Raw genomic sequence first — 17,508 nt, forward strand, 5'->3', positions numbered from 1 at the left:
CTATTATTGAAGGAATCAATAATGATGTATCCATGTGAAGTAATTATTTCTCCTCTTTAATGCTTGAGTTCCCATCAACACATTCTCCTTGCTGCCTTCCTCTTGGTTATCTTGTTTCAATAGTGACCCTCCCAAGACGAATTGTTGTTATTGGTAAAGCGGATTCCGTCTCAAGGAAAGAGCTCTCCAATAGGACGTCACTCAATTGTTTTCATTTGACTTTTCTCTATGACACACACAAAGTAGAGGTGGCATTATACCCATTGTATACATCCATTTTGTATTTATATTGCACTTAATTGGACGGTGTTTGTTTGTTTTTTCTTCTTCTTTCTGCCTACATTCTTGCTGCTGGAGGCTGTAAATTTCCCCAGTGTGGGACTAATAAAGGATATCTTATCTTATCTTATCTTATCTTATTGGGTTGGTGTTGCAGGGGTTTTCTTTCAATAAATGGTATAGTCTTTTTTTACTTAACATGTGTTCCGAGCAGCTGGATATAGGCAGAGAGCAAATTGCTGGCCTCACAAGGCAATTGAAAGAGCCATACTTGCATTCGTGTATTTGCTGCTGCCAGGGTTCTTTTCGTGAATAGAAAAAACAATAACAACAAAAAAGGCTTTTAATAGTTCCCACATGAAGGATTTTTCACACGAACAATTTTTTTGTTCCTCGGCAGCAAACCTGTTTTGTCCGCTCTTGCGTTTGTGTGGCGATTTGGTGAGTCTCATTACCGGATTCAACATCTCATCAAAAGCACTTGTATGTTCAGGGTCACATGATTAGTCTAGTTTTATGTTGTCATTACTGCAATAAAGGATGTGCAAGTAAACATTAAAAATGGTGTACAACTTGGTTGTGACCTGTGGCAGGAGTAAACTCCGAAGTTAGTCAGCATTTGCAGCGTGTGTATGTTCATAATACTAGCCAGAGGAAAGGTAGTGTCAGAAAAAAAAGGTATCAAAAGTGTTTGCAGTATTGTTTTTATCATGTACTGTATATGCACTACTTGATAATAGTCTACAACTTGTAACATTTAACATCCATCCTGAGGACCTGATTTACTAAGATCCCAAATGCACGGACTCATTCACACAACCGCGAGCACACTGGGCAAAAAGGTGTCAAATTGGCAAGACTGCTGGCAGTTGAAATAGTTTTCACCATGGACATTGAAGAGCCCAAGTTCATATGATTTCATGCCCCAAATATTCTTTTGTTTTAATTAGGAGAGCCACTTTCCCTGTTCCCACCCTTGGCATTGTTACCATTGTCCTTGTGTACTGATTAATGAAGTCAGATGGTCAAAGCGGTGTCACAGCAGAGGCTTGATGTACCGGAGTCACAATTGGATAGCATTTTCTTCCCACTCTATCAATTGCAGGCTGCAAACATGCCTTTCTCTTGTCCGCCTGTTCAGATAATTCACTCGTGGCTGATCTGCTGAACACAACGGCGCCTCCTTCTCTGACCTGTGTCTCAGCCTATGGTGACATCACATCTGCATCTTGCCTTATAAGGGGATGTGATGGAGGGGGAACATCACAGTGCGCTTTGTGACTCAATTGCTGCAGCAGTCAGACCTCAGTGCTGCATTTTTAGGCATCCCGCTACTTCATGCCAAAACCTCGTTGAGTGGATCCATTTTTAGCTGGAGGACATGCTTTACTGGCAATGTACCTCCATTGTCCTCTATTCTTATGTGTGGGTTGCAATGAATATGAATTGATTGCTCAGTAGTTGCTATACTGTCCATGCCATTGCTCTTTCGTACTTGCCAAAAGCTGCTTAAGCAGCCGTGCTATTCATGCATGCTGATGGACATTGTCAGCCTTTTTACAAGCTGCATGACAAGTCTCTACTAAGACAGGGACTACGTGTACATGCAGTCAGTACTCTCGTGACGCAAAGAGATGTCAATTCCACGTCTACTATTAATAAAACAAATTACACTGTGTCGTGTTACACACCACAGGAATAAATCAGTCGTTTTCCTCCTCGCTCCAAAAGTGTGCTGCTGTGCTGCGCACGGCTGCATATGAACTTGGCCGTGTTTGTTTACCTCTGCTTGCGTATTTCCGGCAAGTTACGTGCTAGACGCATAGGTTTATGCACACACATGTGTGTCTGTATACAAATTGTGTCATTTTCACCTTGGAGACAAAAAATAAATAAATAACGTGAACACGCAGTACCGAAATGTACCGTCCTTGAATGGTATTCCACCCCATGTATCACAATTTATGTTCTTTTATTTGACAGATGCACACCTCTAGTAAATATCTAGATTGTTTCTTTTTACGTATCACATGGTTATGCTGTCTCCATCGCTACAGTTGTTCGGCAAAAAGTCTCAACAGAAAAGCCAAGATTTGAAGGGATTGTTTCTCATTTGTTACCTTGTTTCTTGTGACCTTAGCACTGCTTAGCCAGTGACTTTATAACAACTGTTATGTTGAGAGCAGCAGCTGGTTGTTGGTGGATGTTGGATGTTGTGTAGTGAAGCAAACAGATGGAAAAGCTTTGCTCTGTAAAAGGCCCTTTGCACATATACAGTACACTGGAAGAAAAATTGCTCCATTTTATTGACCACTGCTCTTGAGTACTTTAAAAAAAGTCTTTGGATTCAGATGTGTTCATTTCGTGCAACCACTTAATGAAATAAAATTGTGAAAATCCAACACACGATTTTTTTAATGTACCTGTATTGTATAGAAATTGAATTGGTTATTAGATAGATATCATTATTATTATTATTCTACAAATGAGCGCTTTACTAAAATGACATAAAATTGATATTGCCATTCAGTTTGGTGAAGACTCTAAAAATATTTGTTGCTTGAACTGAGATGCAGTTGTTGTTGGTAAAATTTGCAGGGCTAAGTAAATTAATAAAAACAAATTAGATTTATATAAAATTGGGGAAAATAGCTTTTGAAAGCTGTATTTCCAAACCATTTTTTAGCCATTCTTTAGTCTATGCCAGGGGTCACCGACCTTTTGTGTTTGTTTTGTTTTCAGCCCCAGCTAGAGCAATGCATGTTTCCTTCCAGTCTGTGCACCTGTTCCCGATCATCATTAGCCTTGTATTTCAGGACTCTGACTTCTGCTACTCCTTTGTTGGATTATTGACCTTGTTCGCTGTGGTGCTTCAAGTGTTATTTTGTAGACCTCTTGATACTATTCTTAGTCGTTCTCATTTTTCATAGATCCTTGTTTGTAAGTATTTTCATTATTTTATTATTGCTCTTCATCTTTGGTTTTGCGTAGCTGGATTTTCGGCAATTCGTTTGTGTATTATTGGTGTTTCCATTGTACCTAGCCTTTTAAAAGCGCTTTTTGTTCATTCATTGTTTTTCCCTGGCTCTGTGTGACCAGCCATTTCTGTTTGCACTTGGTCAGTGCGTTTTTCTGTCAATACATCTTCTACGTCATTCCTAGAATTTATCGTCACTGACGAGCTATTTTTAGAACAAGCCCACAGACTACTCATGTGGTCCTTGGGGGCTACCTGGTGCCCGTGGGCAGAACATTGTTGACCCCTGGTCTATATAGGATTTGTGGTGTCACACAACCCTGTGACCATAACAAATGATTGCACTGTTATAGCCCTCAGCTCTTTCGAGCATTCATTCAGTAATCTGCCTCCAATTCGCATTTGCACTGTACAATTGCTCAACTTGTTTTCCTCTCAAAAAGCCCATATTTTAGCTGTACAGTAGTTCACGCACCATACTAAATGCACATTCATCATTCTGTCCCTGCCTCAAGTATCAGTCTTTCAGCATTCAGTAATGAAGTCACACACTAATGGGAAATGAGATTTCATCTGTATAATGCGTTCCCACTCACAAGCTCCTGATGCAGCGTCAGGAGCAACTGGGGCCAGGGGGTTCAGTATCTTGCTCAAGGACACTTCGCCATAGTCACAGGGGCCAGTGATCAAACCCACAAACTCTTGGATTGCGAGACGACCACTCCTAAGCCATTCCGCTTTCACATCTATGTCTTTTCGATCTAAATTTAAATTCTTAAATCTTTCGATTTAAAGTTACTGCTTACTAACAAAATATATGATATAGTAAAAATGTAGGACCAACCACAATCATGCCTTCAATTGATCAATTTATAACACCTGGCCTCGTGTTGGCCAATGAGCAATCAAGGCATTTGTGATTGATGGAGCTCATAAATTGTGACTCATGAAAAGGTTACAGGGGATAAATTGAAAGTGGACTATGAGTGGGTTCTTTTTACAAGAAAAAATGTTTTCATTTTGCTCTGACAATACAAAGTCAAGATGCAGAAATCAGTTGGATCAAAAATGGACTAACCCGCTACTTGGGTCAATCTGGCCCAACTTTCTGGGTTGTTCTATAGATAAAAAATAGAAACTTTTTTTCCTTTTTTTTTTTTGCATTATGTGAAACAAAAAGACCCAATTTTATGGAATAGTAAACCATGGGTCAAATTGACACAGATAGTGGATTACATTTTTGACTAAAATTGGGTTATTTTTGATCCAACTGTTTTAGAATGAAGCATAGTCACAAACTATTGGCCTTTTTTGTCACGTTGCATATGGATAAGCTCTCACTCAATGTTTACCCGCACACGTGTGCATGTGAACAAACACAGCCATATTTTCACAGCCTTGAATAACAATAACAATAAAATATAATTCACTTTGATGAGTCAAGCACCTTGTCAAGATAGTAATTAAAGTAATGCAAACACTTTGTTTTTCTTCTTTCTACCCCCCAAATTTGCTGCTGTAGACTGTAAATTTCTCCAGTGTGGGACATTTAACGGATATCATATCTTATCTTAATTCTATGCAAACAAACAAAAATATACCAAAAAGTGTCAAATATTGGCTGTCTCTCTTTAGTTTGAATTGAAAGCCAACAGCTGTGTTCACATATTAAGAAAACAGCAAATATTCATACTAATTGTACTTTTTTGTTCTACAGGAAACGAAGTCCATCTGCATCCAGGGATCCAAACCAAAAATACGACCAAAGGGAGGGGATTGACCATTCGCAGTATGCCCCGACAGACGGAAGCATGCCCAGATCACCGTCTGACTATGGGAATGGGGACCCTCGGCGGGCTCCGAGGGGCCCACACTTGTACCCGGACGTAAATGCAGCATGGACTGGCTACAGAGACCGGCAGGGTCCTGGACACTGGCACTCCCAGGAATACCCTCTGGACCAGGAGCTAGATGGGCCACACAATGAATATGAGCGCCAGAGACAACGGCAGGAGGAGTTCCAGACTCGCTATCGCAGCGACCCCAACCTAGCACGCTATCCTGTTAAGCCGCAGCCCTATGAAGAGCAGATGAGAATGCATGCGGAGGTGGGCCGCCTGAGGCATGAGCGACGTCATAGCGATGTCTCGCTAGCTTACACTGAGCAGGACGACCCGGCTCCGATTCGGCTGTCACGTCAACACCTCACTGAGCGGCGCCCGCCTATGGTGGGACAGCGATCTTACTCTGTTGACCGCTCCTCACCAGGGCCCATGGGTCCTGGCCTTGGGGGCCACAGAACATCAAATCACAGCCCCCCAACACCTCACCGCAGCCCTGTGTTATCTGGGGATCTTCGGAGAGGTGACATGGGCGGAGGAGGGGAATCTATGAGGAGACAACAACATCACTTGGACCCCAATTCAGCTGTTCGCAAGAGCAAGAGGGAGAAGATGGAAAGCATGTTGAGGAATGACTCTCTGAGCTCGGATCAGTCGGAGTCCGTACGTCCTCCACCCCCCAAGCCCCACAAAACAAAAAAGGGAGGGAAGATGCGGCAGGTGTCACTGAGCAGCTCAGAAGAGGAGTTGGCAACTACGCCGGAGTACACCAGCTGTGAGGACGTGGAGATAGAGAGTGAGTCAGTCAGTGAGAAAGGTACGTACACGCCCCTTTAGCATCACTCTTTCTGTATTTACGATGCTTTTTCCCCTCTGTAACTGCAATCTACACTCCACTGTAATTATGACAACATAATGTGGTTTTTTTTCAGAGAAGGCACATTCGGTTATTCTTGTTTCATGTTTATGTTGATTGGTTGTGATGATGTAGCTTGAGCTGTCAGGTATAACCTTCAGTCTGTGCTTTCTCTATAAGATGCACCTTTACGCTGTTTTGTAAAGTATGTTAAAGGCTCATTGTTTTCTGTTCTAACCAAAAACAACAACAACAAAAATTGGTTCGCTATATTAAACATGAGCATTTATGTGTGAGGTTGCTTGAAATTTTATAATTTTAGCAACTTGCCATCAACAGTAAGAATGAAAAACATTGAGCTTGTGTGTGTGTGTGCGCGTGTGTGCGTGTGTGTGTGTGTGTGTGTGTGTGTATGGGTGGATGTGCGTGTGTGTTTATGTGTGTGCACGCGCGTGCGCGTGCGCATGTGTATTTTTAGAGATTGTTTTTGTTCGTGTTTTTTCAGCCAATAATCATTTACAAATTCATTTTTAGATATAAAAACAATAGTATACAATACATCATAGGTGTCAAACTCAGGTCCTGGAGGGCCGCTGTCCTGCATGTTTTCTAAGTCTCCCTGCTGCAACACACCTGATTCAAATGAACAGGCTTAATGTCAGGCTTGCGCAGAGCTTGCTGATGATCTGATCATTTGAATCAGGTGTGTTGCAAAAGGGAGACTTGGAAAACATGCTGGACAGTGGCCCTCCAGAACATGAGTTTGACTCCAATGGTATACATTGTCCTTTGCAGGATAATATAGTGTATATACTGTGTATATATATACTGTGTATACATATATATATATACAGAGAGAGAGAGAGAGAGAGAGAGAGAGAGTCGTCCGTCAGTCCGGTTTAAAAAAAAAAGTCGTATTCCAGATGAAAAATGCAATTTGATTTAAATGGTAAATGGAGTGAACTATATATGCCTGAAGAGCTTTACACACAAATACATTTATTTGCCAATCTATTGAACTGTTAAGTACAGCGGGAACACAGTGGTGGCTGCCTGCCGCTGTTTTAACCCCTAAAATACCTTAGCCAGAATACAGTCCTGGCGGATTCATGTGCATCCTAAATCTTGGTGGCAACCAAAACAAATTGCCATAACTTCATTGCTTTTCCTTAGACGTCGTCGTCATCGTCTTCTTCTGTCTTTTGGGGGATGGCAATCAAATTTTGGTGCATTACCGCCACCTTCTAAAATGTAGTGAAATCAAAAACGCTTTGATGGTTCTTCCAAATTTTTAGCATTCACTGTAATTCATTAGAAACATATCTCACTTTTTTACATATTTACAAATCATTCCAAATATGCACTGCATGGATTGGGGCTGGACGGTGCAGTGGAGACACACCTGGGACAGAGCAGTTGCTCTCATCTTTGCATCTGTAAAGTTTTGAAGTGTAACCAGGTGGATATGTGACCATAATTTAATCTCACGTTAAGCGAATCATTACGTAGATATTTGTGCTGATAGTAATGATTCTGACACGCAGACACAGCATTTATGACAGACAGGCACCAATGAAGGTGACATCATCTTTCATAGACGTCTACATACCTATTGTACAGGAAGCACACAGTGTTTTCATATGTAGACACTGAAGTCCATTCAAGCAAAGTCACTATGTTGACCCCCGCGACAATACGTGAGGCATCTCCATCAGCCGGGTGTCTGTCAATGACAGACTGAGAGTTCCGTCTGTACTTTTACTGACAATTTTTCGCGACAATTACATTGACGGACGAAAACCCACTTCTGACAGTGTCTGTCATTTTTTCGTGAGTTTGTTGTCATTCATAATTCATTTGCAACACGGGCAACCATTAGCAATGATTTATTGTAATGAAGATTCATTAGTTGCTTGTGTTTGTTGAAAATGCATGAAAAAAGGACCTTCAAAACAAAACTGCTTTTTAAATTGAGAAATTGATGCGAAAAAAAATTGCAGGTGGATCATTTTCCAAAATCGTTCAGGTCTGTTTTCGCCTTAATGTTCATTTATTCTGTTGTGTAACTGTTGTGCTCCCTGACACACATAACCCAGTGGTAAATTATTGATGTGGGGCTTTCCAGGTAGCAGAGACAAAGTCAGGCCGTTTTAGGGTTAGAGTTAATGTTGGTTCTGTCTGCATGTGTCTGTCTCCTCCACATTCAAGCCTGTACAGGAGTGAGTCTGAAATCAAACGTAGGACTTAAACTCCATGCAATGCTCTGAGAAACTAATTTTCTGTACCAGCGTGCCAGGATTTGTTTGATTTTATAATTGACTGTTTTACTTTTTGATCGACAATTACAGCTGTTTGATTGAGCCACAAAATACTGCACTGAACTATTGAATCATTTTGCCAAGACATAAATAATGCACGTTCATGTTATTATTGAAATTCAGAGTAATAATATGAAACACTTATAAAGGTGACAGGACAGCCATTGATCCATCTGTTTTTAAATGATCTTCACGGTGATTTTGACCATGATTGTCATTTGCCGTTCCATTTCAAATATTGACCGTGACTCTTTAGTACCGCAGCCAAAGCAAAACTAAACAATCAACCTGAACCTGAGGCCAAATCGGCAAAGTGACTGAAAAGAGGGCGCAAAGCACCTCATGGCCATATGTGGTCTGTCAGCATCTCAGGGTTTGTGCACTCAGCTTGCCTGGGTGTAGAGATGAGACGTAATAGCAGGCTAAGCAGGGTGCATTTTAAGCTCCAAAAGCCCCAGAGGCCTCCTGGAGGGAGGAGGGTTTGATGGAATGAGAAGAAGCGAAGTTGGGAAGCGAGAGGGTGTGCCATCCGTAATGGGTCTGGCTCGTGCCTGTGAGAGCTGGTTACTGATTTACCGCTATGATCCTCTCCCTGTGTTTTACTCCTTATTGATTCCCCTGACATGCAGTCTCATAATAGTGCCGAACAGACAAAATAGGGGACGGACGGGTTGGCTCACTACAGCGGTGGGGAGGGCATTGTGCAGTCATTGGCAAACATTCCTAATGATTCATGTGGAAATCAGTTTTTGCAACCCAGGAAATCCCTGAAACTATTTGAACCCATTTTTTTCAACCAATCGCGGTTAGTGTTGTGCTTCACTTGCTTGACTCAGGGACAACGTGAACGTGAGTGTGAATGTCGGCCTCTCTCATTATAAGTGAATGGCGATCAATCCAGGCTGAAGTCCACCTTGCTCTGTGGCTCACTTGTTGAGGCTCCAGGTACCTGCGACCAAGTGTGTGCACTCGAATGGGGCTAACGCTTCGATAGTACTTTAAATAATCGCAGCATTTTAAAACATATACTGTGATCCCTCGCAATTAGTCATGATCAGTGACACTGTCACCTTGGTAACATACTGTACACAGTTTCACACATGCCTCTTTTCTGCACCTATTGCGCTGTAGTAAAACCAGCAGCAATAATTAATGATCCAATTAATAGTTTACACAGTTTTTAAAAAAAAAAAATTATTGAGCTGTCAAAGTGATGGAGAGCATGCTGGTGGTGAACTCCGCCACTGCCTGCGCTCTGTCTTCATCCTGAGTCAGCACTTTGTGGTGCCTAGGAGCCAGGGCGAACAGGGAGGGCTGGGCGTAGACTGCTGATACTCACAATTCACTACTCTGATGAGTTTCCTCCCCCGTTAAAAAGCACACAGTGCCTTGTTGGGGACCGGTGCCCAATTTTGGAGGGCCGCGGTTAATAAAGATTGAGCAGAGAGAAACGGAATACTGCATGGCCCTCTGTGCCGACACCCGTGCTCACTGGTTTTAACAGACGCAGATGATGGCCTTGGAGGAATAAAAACAAGAGCGTATTGGCGATGTTATACACTATAAGTGTCTGTGTGTGTGTGCGCGCAAGCACACTTGATTACTTCAGAGTAAGGTAATTTAGTATGTAAAATGCAGTAGAAGATAGACAAGCGCAAGACAGGCAATTACAGTACAGAGATACTGCGAGTCTCTGCTTCGTAATGACAACAGCTTCCACTCTTCTGGGAAGGGTCACTGAAAACGTTTGTGAAGTTTTTGGAGTTTGCAAGATCTTATTTGGTCCGTTCGTCCAGAAGAACATCTGTTGTTTTTTGTTTTTTTTTTGAGACCGCTTAGAAACTGGGCCTCCCCCAGCAGAGAACTAGTTGGCAGTCAGTCACAGGGTATCAATGAGACAGACACCATTCACACTCACATTCACATTGTGACTTTTTGGAGACTGAACTGCAACCCTACACAGACATACCCCTTCTACAATTCTTATCTTACACGCAGACACTGATTGTTCAGTGACCGTGTGTAAGATGAAATAGATATGTTGGGTCCCTCCAGAACATCTGTTCTTGTTCGATGCAAAGGTGTTTAGATGGGTTGAGGTCAGGACTTTGTTTGCAAGTCAGTGTTGTCCAAAACTCAGCTGTCCTGACAGTGATGCACTGGAGCGAAGGGTTCTAGCCACCTTTATGGTTCATGAATTGATCACATGCAATTTGTGCACGTATGTAGTGCGATGTGTTTTTACAGTAATCATGTCCGTTTTTCATTTCCCAGATAAAAAGTCTGACCTCAGGATATGGATTTGTACAATGGAGTTTGTCTACCAGGCTTAAATACTCTCCAGTGTTTATATTGCTGACACCAAAGCAGCTGGGGAAAATAATCACTCTTGTCAGCTGCTGTTAGAGGGTCACAGAGGCTAACGCCTGTCAAGGGACATTCAAAGTGCTTTATCAAAATGCATTATTCGTTTTCATACTAACGTCTGATGGCTGTATGGACGGTGGTAATGATTTTGATTATGATCCTTTCTCACAACTCTGGAGAAGACAAGTATGTCTCATTGCAATTAGCTTTTATGGAGCTTTGGTCTTGGTGCACTACAGGGCATATTCTACTGTTTGCACTTAGGTAAATTCCCTACGCACGTTCAAGGCACCTCGATTCTCCTGTCTTGGCTTCTGAATCACCCACCAGACGTAACCACCGAAGAGGCGTGATTCTGTGAAGCCTGAGGGCGGACCTAATTTCTGGATTGTGGAATTGTTGTGAGACATAAATTCTGTTGAGATCCATTTTGAGAAATACATGTCACACTTTGCTTGTTTTCCTCGTGGGTCTGGAAGTGATCTTCCCCACTGCCTGCTTTCTGGAAAAGAGACAGGCAAGTGGAAGCTTTTTGAAACAAATACATAGGTGGTCAGAAGAGGAAGGAGAAAGCTTTGAAGTAAAAAGGAAACAATTGTTCCCTGACTGTGTAGAGCTTATCGGGACTGACGGTGAACTGGTGTCCTGTCTCGTTCGCCCACACTCAGAATAAATCAATCAAATTTCATTGGATTTTGCTACGCCTGTACCAGAACAAGATTCAACAGTGGACTTTGTATAATTTCATCATGCCCCCCCCCCCCCAAAAAAAAATACATTTTATATATAAAAGAAGAGGCTCTTGCAAAAGGCGACTGAGGGCGCTGCCAAGGTGGGGGAATGATTAATAGCCCCCCTCCCCTTCTACTCCACCAGATCCCAAAACACACAAATGTCTTTGCTGGAGATACTGCAGTGGTGAAGCCCGCGGTCTCAATTCTACTGCAAGGGGCCCCAGTTCCCTGCTGCCTGCAGTCTCCACTCCGATAAAATCTTTTTGTCAGAGAAGTCACTTGAAGAAATGAATAAATACAGGAAAAAAAAATATATATATACAGTATACTGTATATATATATATATATATATATATATATACGCACACACACACTGACATAGAATCATTCACGCTCACGGTCACACCTAGGGACTATTTAGAGTGTTCCGTTAACCTGCCATGCATGTTTTTGCACTGTTGGAGGAAACCGGAGTACTCTGAGAAAACCCACGCAGGTATGGGGAGAAGATGCAAACTCCACACAGGAAGTGAGGCCGATATGTTAACCAGTCGACAACCATGCTGCGCTAAAAATGTGTTTTTGATGCCGTTTGAGATGCAGTAGTTCCATGCATTCATTCTTCACCACAATACATATTGAGCTCTTTCTCTGTCCCGATCCAAATAAAAAACACATTTTACATACAGGTAAATTAAAAAAATCACCAGTTGCAACTGGTAACCATTGTCATCACCTGCTTGACTTGCTCTTTTTGTCTTAGCGCTGCCTTAGTGTGGACAAAGTAACCAGGAGGGGAATTGAGTCAACAACAACAAAAAAAGGTTAATATCCTCCCTTATCATGCCAAAACATGAAACTAGTCCTGTATTGCCCGCAACACTCCAAAGTACACCGTACTTCTCTCTTGCTTTCTCTGCGTCCCTCGACTCCCTAATGCAATTACCAGTCGCACTCACAGTTAGCTTCATGACCGAGCAGACAAATGGAAATTACTGAAATAATTAGCAATCAGCTCACCACAACTGCAGGCTTACAACAATATTCAATCATAGGACACCACCACTGAACGCCCGCGCGTACCATCGGTAGTACATGTACCACACTCTGAGAATCATTGATCCATGCTCATCAAAAAGAGTAATGCAGACTGTTTGCTGCTGTTATTCATGAGCTGAGCTCAAACATGTAAGGCTTTTTCAATGGACTCCAGAGGTACACAAAAGGGATATTCCTGTAAAATATTTCTCACTAATGTCTGTGAAGGTCTTTTCACACAATACTGCGCCGCATGCAACGAACCATCGATGAAACCATTCATTCATTGTGTGTGTATGTGGTGTGAGGGTGCAAGGATGGAACATCGTGTAGCGTCGCGGTGTGACATAGAAGATGAGCATGTGCCACAAGGCAATGCAGCCTTGAATAGAATACGTAAAAGTCGAGAGCAGAGTCGCTGTGACATCAGACGGAACATCCAATTGAAGACATGCTGGCAGGGAGATTTCAGAGCGCTAACAGCAATAGACTAACCAGCTGCAAAATCCTCCCTGTTACTTGCTGGTAGGGTTCTTCACAATCCCTTCCAAAGATGGGCAAACTTCCACCAGGGGTGATGTTGTCCTTGCGTGCTGCCCACAAGCCTTTTACTCTGTATGAGTGATAATTGCTTCTTTGTCCAAATAATCCATCTGCCTCTTCGGTGTGGCATATCAGTTGATAAGACATCATGATTCGAAGACATCAGAGTTCTTGCAAAGGTGTGCCTTAGGCTGCCCACAATAAAATACCACTCTAAAGTATTTTACCACCGAGCACAATGCCACACATGCCGCAGGTTTTGAGGGAGCATGCTATTGGCATGCTACTGCAGGAATGCTCACCGGGGCAGTGACCCCTGAATTCTTTCCCTTAAGTTTAGATGCAGCGGTACAAGGTTCAATTCCGGCTCTGGTCTTCCTGTGTGGAGTGTGCATGTTCTCCCGGTGCCTGCGTGGGTTTTCTCCGGGTCCTCTGGTTTCCTCCCATATTCCAAAAACATGCGTGGCAGGTTAATGGAACACTCCAAATTGTCTGTAGGTGTGATTGTGAACGCGAATGGTTGCTCGTCCATGTGTGCCCTGCGATTGTTCAGGGTTTACCCCGCCTAACGCCCGAAGACACCTGGAATAGGCTCCAGCACACCCGTGACCCTCGTGAGGAGAAGCGTATTCGAAAATGGAAGGACGCATGGATGGATATATTGTTTCATGCGAGGGCTTCACTGTGGCATCCCCTGAAGGGAAAGTCGTTGTACTTTTTGGCCTCCTAGTTACACTTCTTTGACTATTTGGAGGAAAGTAGGGAAAGTAACGCAAAGTTGAAAGAGAAAGAAATTAACCTGAAGTGCGAAAACAACGTGTTACTGCAAATAGCACTTTAACAGCAAGTACTTCTTTATTCAATCAACATAGCCAAAAGTTCTTTTTCAGTGTTGACTCCATTACCCATTAGCTCAGTAACGATGATGTGCACCATCACGGAAGGAAAGTAGTCAATATGCGCACATTGATTGATGACTGGGAGTTCAGTCCAGTATCGTGTTCCGCTAGTTGAGGGATTATCGGGAATTGAATCGGAATCATTTCCGATGGCCTGCTACTCAGCCAAACTAAGTTTTGCAGCGGTATGTTTTTGTCCTCTATGTCAAGACAGTAAGTACCCTTTGTGTTATAACCTCTACTGTCATTTTGCTTTTTCTATAGGGATCCAATACGGTTCTGAGAATTTATGGAGCTTGTGCGCTGGGGTCTTTGTATACTTGAGTGTGTGTGTGTGTGTGTGTGTGTGTATGTGTGTGTGTGTGTGTGTGTGTGTGTGTGTGTGTGTGTGTGTGTGTGCGTGTGCGCGAGTGTGTCAGGTTGTGTCGATGTTGTGGTCCGTGATGTCCTCACTGCTCCCTCTTGCTGTCCTCTCTCATGTACGTACACCCTCCCCGCGCCTTACAGGAGATTTGGATGGCCATTGGTGGGACCATGCGTCTTGGCATAGCAGCGAGGCCTCCCCAATGTCTTTGGTGAGACATGTGGAGCCCCCTCCCTCCTGCCTCGTAACCTCTCTCTGTCTCTCTTTCTCTCTTTCTCTCCTTCTCCTCCCCTCGTCCCTTGTATTCCAGAGTCTATTGTCATTTCACATTTCCTTTGTTTTATTTACACCTTTGCATGTTGTTTTTCTGTTTTCTTTCTGTTTTTATCCCAAACCTTTAGGCGACAGTCAAAGGGGAAAAAGAAAAACAATTGAGCAGCCATTTATGTCTGAGCCGGCACACACCTTATCTGAAAGGCAAAAGAAAATGGTACGCTTTGGGGGACACTCATTTGAAGAGGACTTGGCGTGGTGTGAACCGCAAGTTAAAGACTCAGGAGTTGATACGTGCAGTAGCACTACCCTAAACGAGGAGCATAGCCATAGTGAGAAGGTACTGAGACAATCGAGCCTGCATCTTTTTTTAATCTATTTATGACCTCCCCGTCTTTGTTTGCTCTGTGTCACTAAGTGTAAATAGATTCGATGTTTGTTTTGTTGCGTTTTATTTGACGTTGTCTAAGATCCATTTTTTTCTTTTCGATTTTGTTCCTCTCTTTTTATTTGGGTTAATTATGGCTGCACCTTGCTTGGTGTGGCTGAAAAAAAAAGTATTGCAGGGACACCCTCTTTACTTGTACTTGCTGTTTTTCTCCCCAATAGAAATAAATTAAAAACAAACACACACCTTACAATCGCAGTCGTAAAAAAACACCACTGACACTGATCCTCTCTGTTTGTCATGGCACAATGGAACGTGTGTCTCTCCTAGTTGCATGCTCGTTTTCGTATGTTGTGTTGTTGCTCTGCAGCGGTCCTGTTAAAAGCGACAGGAAAACCTTCGGCCATCCCTCTCACTCTGCTGCCCTCCCCCACAGCAACCAGTCCAGATAAAACCTTTCCTTGGCCAATATTCCACCCACTTTTATACAAAAACCCAACTGATTGTCAGCACACCTAATAGGGGAGAGTGGATTTTTTTTCTCCCTTTTTTTTTTACCAACATGTTTTTCTTGTTTCCCTTCCACTGCTGTGTCTGTTTTCACTCCATGTGTGTCTCACTGCTTTGTTGTGCGCAATGTGCTTTCCTTGTTTTGTTTTGTTTTCATATCTCTGTCTTTATTTTGGTTCCTGTAGTGAAGATGACCCTTTTAACCCTTATCATAGTCTGCTATCCCTTCAATCATTCCTCTTGAAAATATGGCTGGATACGTACAGCCAAGTTTGATTCGCTGGGCCTGCTTGCTGTATACTCTGCATGGGGCACTGCATGAGGCTTTTTTCCACCCGTCACCCTGGCAGGTTCACAAAAGCTCTGGAAATAACAAGGCTATTGCGAATTTGTTAAATCTCACATTGACTCTAAAGTATAAAATCAACCGATTTCATAAATGATTCTTTTTCTGAGGTGGAAAATTGAAAACAAAAAATCAATCAATAAATGAACGTTGAAAATATCTTTTATCGTACTGCACTTGAGCGTTGAGCTTGTGTGAACTTTCTCCCTCTAAGTGAATAAACACTTCCCCAATTGCCCTCATCCACTGAACTTATCTCAAGTGATCACATTCAAGTTTGTAAACACAAAGTGTGTTGTTGCTCTGACCTCTTAGCATCCGGTGACGTGGCAGCCGTCCAAAGACGGGGATCGCCTAATAGGGCGCATTTTGCTCAATAAGAGAATGAAAGATGGAAGTGTGCCTCGAGACTCAGGAGCTCTGCTTGGTCTTAAGGTGAGCTTACTCTGGGAGTGTTTTGATCGGTACTGTGCTCTCATTTTATGTGATTTTCCCCTGCTGCCCCCAATATCTCTTTACTTTCCTTTCTTTTAATTTTCAGTGGGACTTGACTCTGGTCCTCATGACTATGATTGTTTGATAAGAGCACGCTTGAAATTGAAACCTCTAAAATGATTACGTTACATGTTAGAGCACATGCGGCATCCCCACATACACTCAAGTGCCACTGTTGTCGCTTGCATACAAAGATAACAAAAAGAACTGAAGTCCAGATAGAGAGAGGACCTGAAGGAGAGTGGACAAAGAACAGGGGGTAGGGGTGGGGGGGGGGGATATCATTATTGATTAAATGAGCCTCCTAAAAATGCACATTTGTGTCTGCTCGGTGCCTTTGTGCGTTTCTGTCTCCTCAGCAGCAGCAAAAGCACTCTGCAGGCCAGCCAGTCAGTCCATCATTCATGCCGCCAGCTTTGCCCTCACAGTCCATCCCTCCCCGTTCTCCTCTGCGAGGCCCCCCGCTTCGGCCTCAGTTTGTTATATAAAGCCATTTCATTTGCAAACCTCCCTAAGCTCCTTTGTATGTTGGCATTCAGCCTCCATTAAGCAGGATTTTATTTGTATGACAAGAGTGGAGTATGGCATCTCGACGATAGTACAGTTCTAGCCCACAGGCTTGCACTGTTACCGAACCAGAGAACAGGACTAGTGTGTGTGCCAGAGTACTAAAGCATTACCCTGGTCATAAAAGCAGAAAGAAAACAAAGTCTATAGTCTCTTGTGTCAGACTTTCGGTTGCGTTTCTGTAGTATCATGCTTGAAAACTGGCTGCGGACAAACAGGAGTATGCATTGTAACCGGAGGCGATGTGCTCACAGGTTTCCCCAGAAAGAGGTTTCATTTCCATCAGTGTATAGTTGCCCTGACATTTACTTCTCTTCTTCACCACAGGTGGTCGGAGGCAAGATGACAGAATCTGGCAGACTTTGTGCTTTCATCACTAAAGTGAGAAAAGGAAGTCTAGCTGATACTGTAGGGCACCTCAGACCAGGTATTCAGAACAACCCGAATATTGACATCGGAACAAGCACTTGAGTTTGATCAAATGTAATGGTTTTACAGGTGACCAGGTGCTGGAATGGAATGGAAGGCTTTTACAAGGAGCCACATTTAAAGAAGTTTACAATATAATTTTAGAATCCAAGCCTGAACCACAAGTGGAACTGGTGGTCTCACGGCCCATCGGGTGAGAGCTCACAACCCAATTCAATGTGCTACTCTAATCCAGGGGTGCCCAAACTTTTTGGACCGAAGATCTACTTTTCGATCAACTAACC

General features: G+C 42.9%; 1 protein-coding gene across 7 annotated transcripts in view; it reads left to right on the plus strand.

Annotated features, from left to right (window-relative positions):
* Positions 1–17,508, plus strand: part of rims2a (regulating synaptic membrane exocytosis 2a) — a 139,344-nt gene that overhangs the window by 69,209 nt on the left and 52,627 nt on the right. For 4 of the 7 annotated variants that reach the window (XM_086112617.1, XM_086112622.1, XM_086112618.1 and 1 more), the window contains 5 exons: positions 4,974–5,914; positions 14,618–14,829; positions 16,049–16,168; positions 17,123–17,222; positions 17,294–17,417. In XM_086112617.1, coding sequence (XP_085968743.1) covers positions 4,974–5,914; positions 14,618–14,829; positions 16,049–16,168; positions 17,123–17,222; positions 17,294–17,417 — 1,497 coding nt within the window. Of the gene's footprint in view, positions 1–4,973; positions 5,915–14,359; positions 14,428–14,617; positions 14,830–16,048; positions 16,169–17,122; positions 17,223–17,293; positions 17,418–17,508 lie in introns of all 7 variants that reach the window. The other 3 variants (XM_086112623.1, XM_086112620.1, XM_086112624.1) reach the window with 1 other exon arrangement.

This window comes from Hippocampus guttulatus, chromosome 6 (assembly GCF_054856545.1).
Source record: "Hippocampus guttulatus isolate MCC_2025c chromosome 6, RoL_Hgut_1.0, whole genome shotgun sequence".
NCBI lineage: Eukaryota > Metazoa > Chordata > Actinopteri > Syngnathiformes > Syngnathidae > Hippocampus > Hippocampus guttulatus.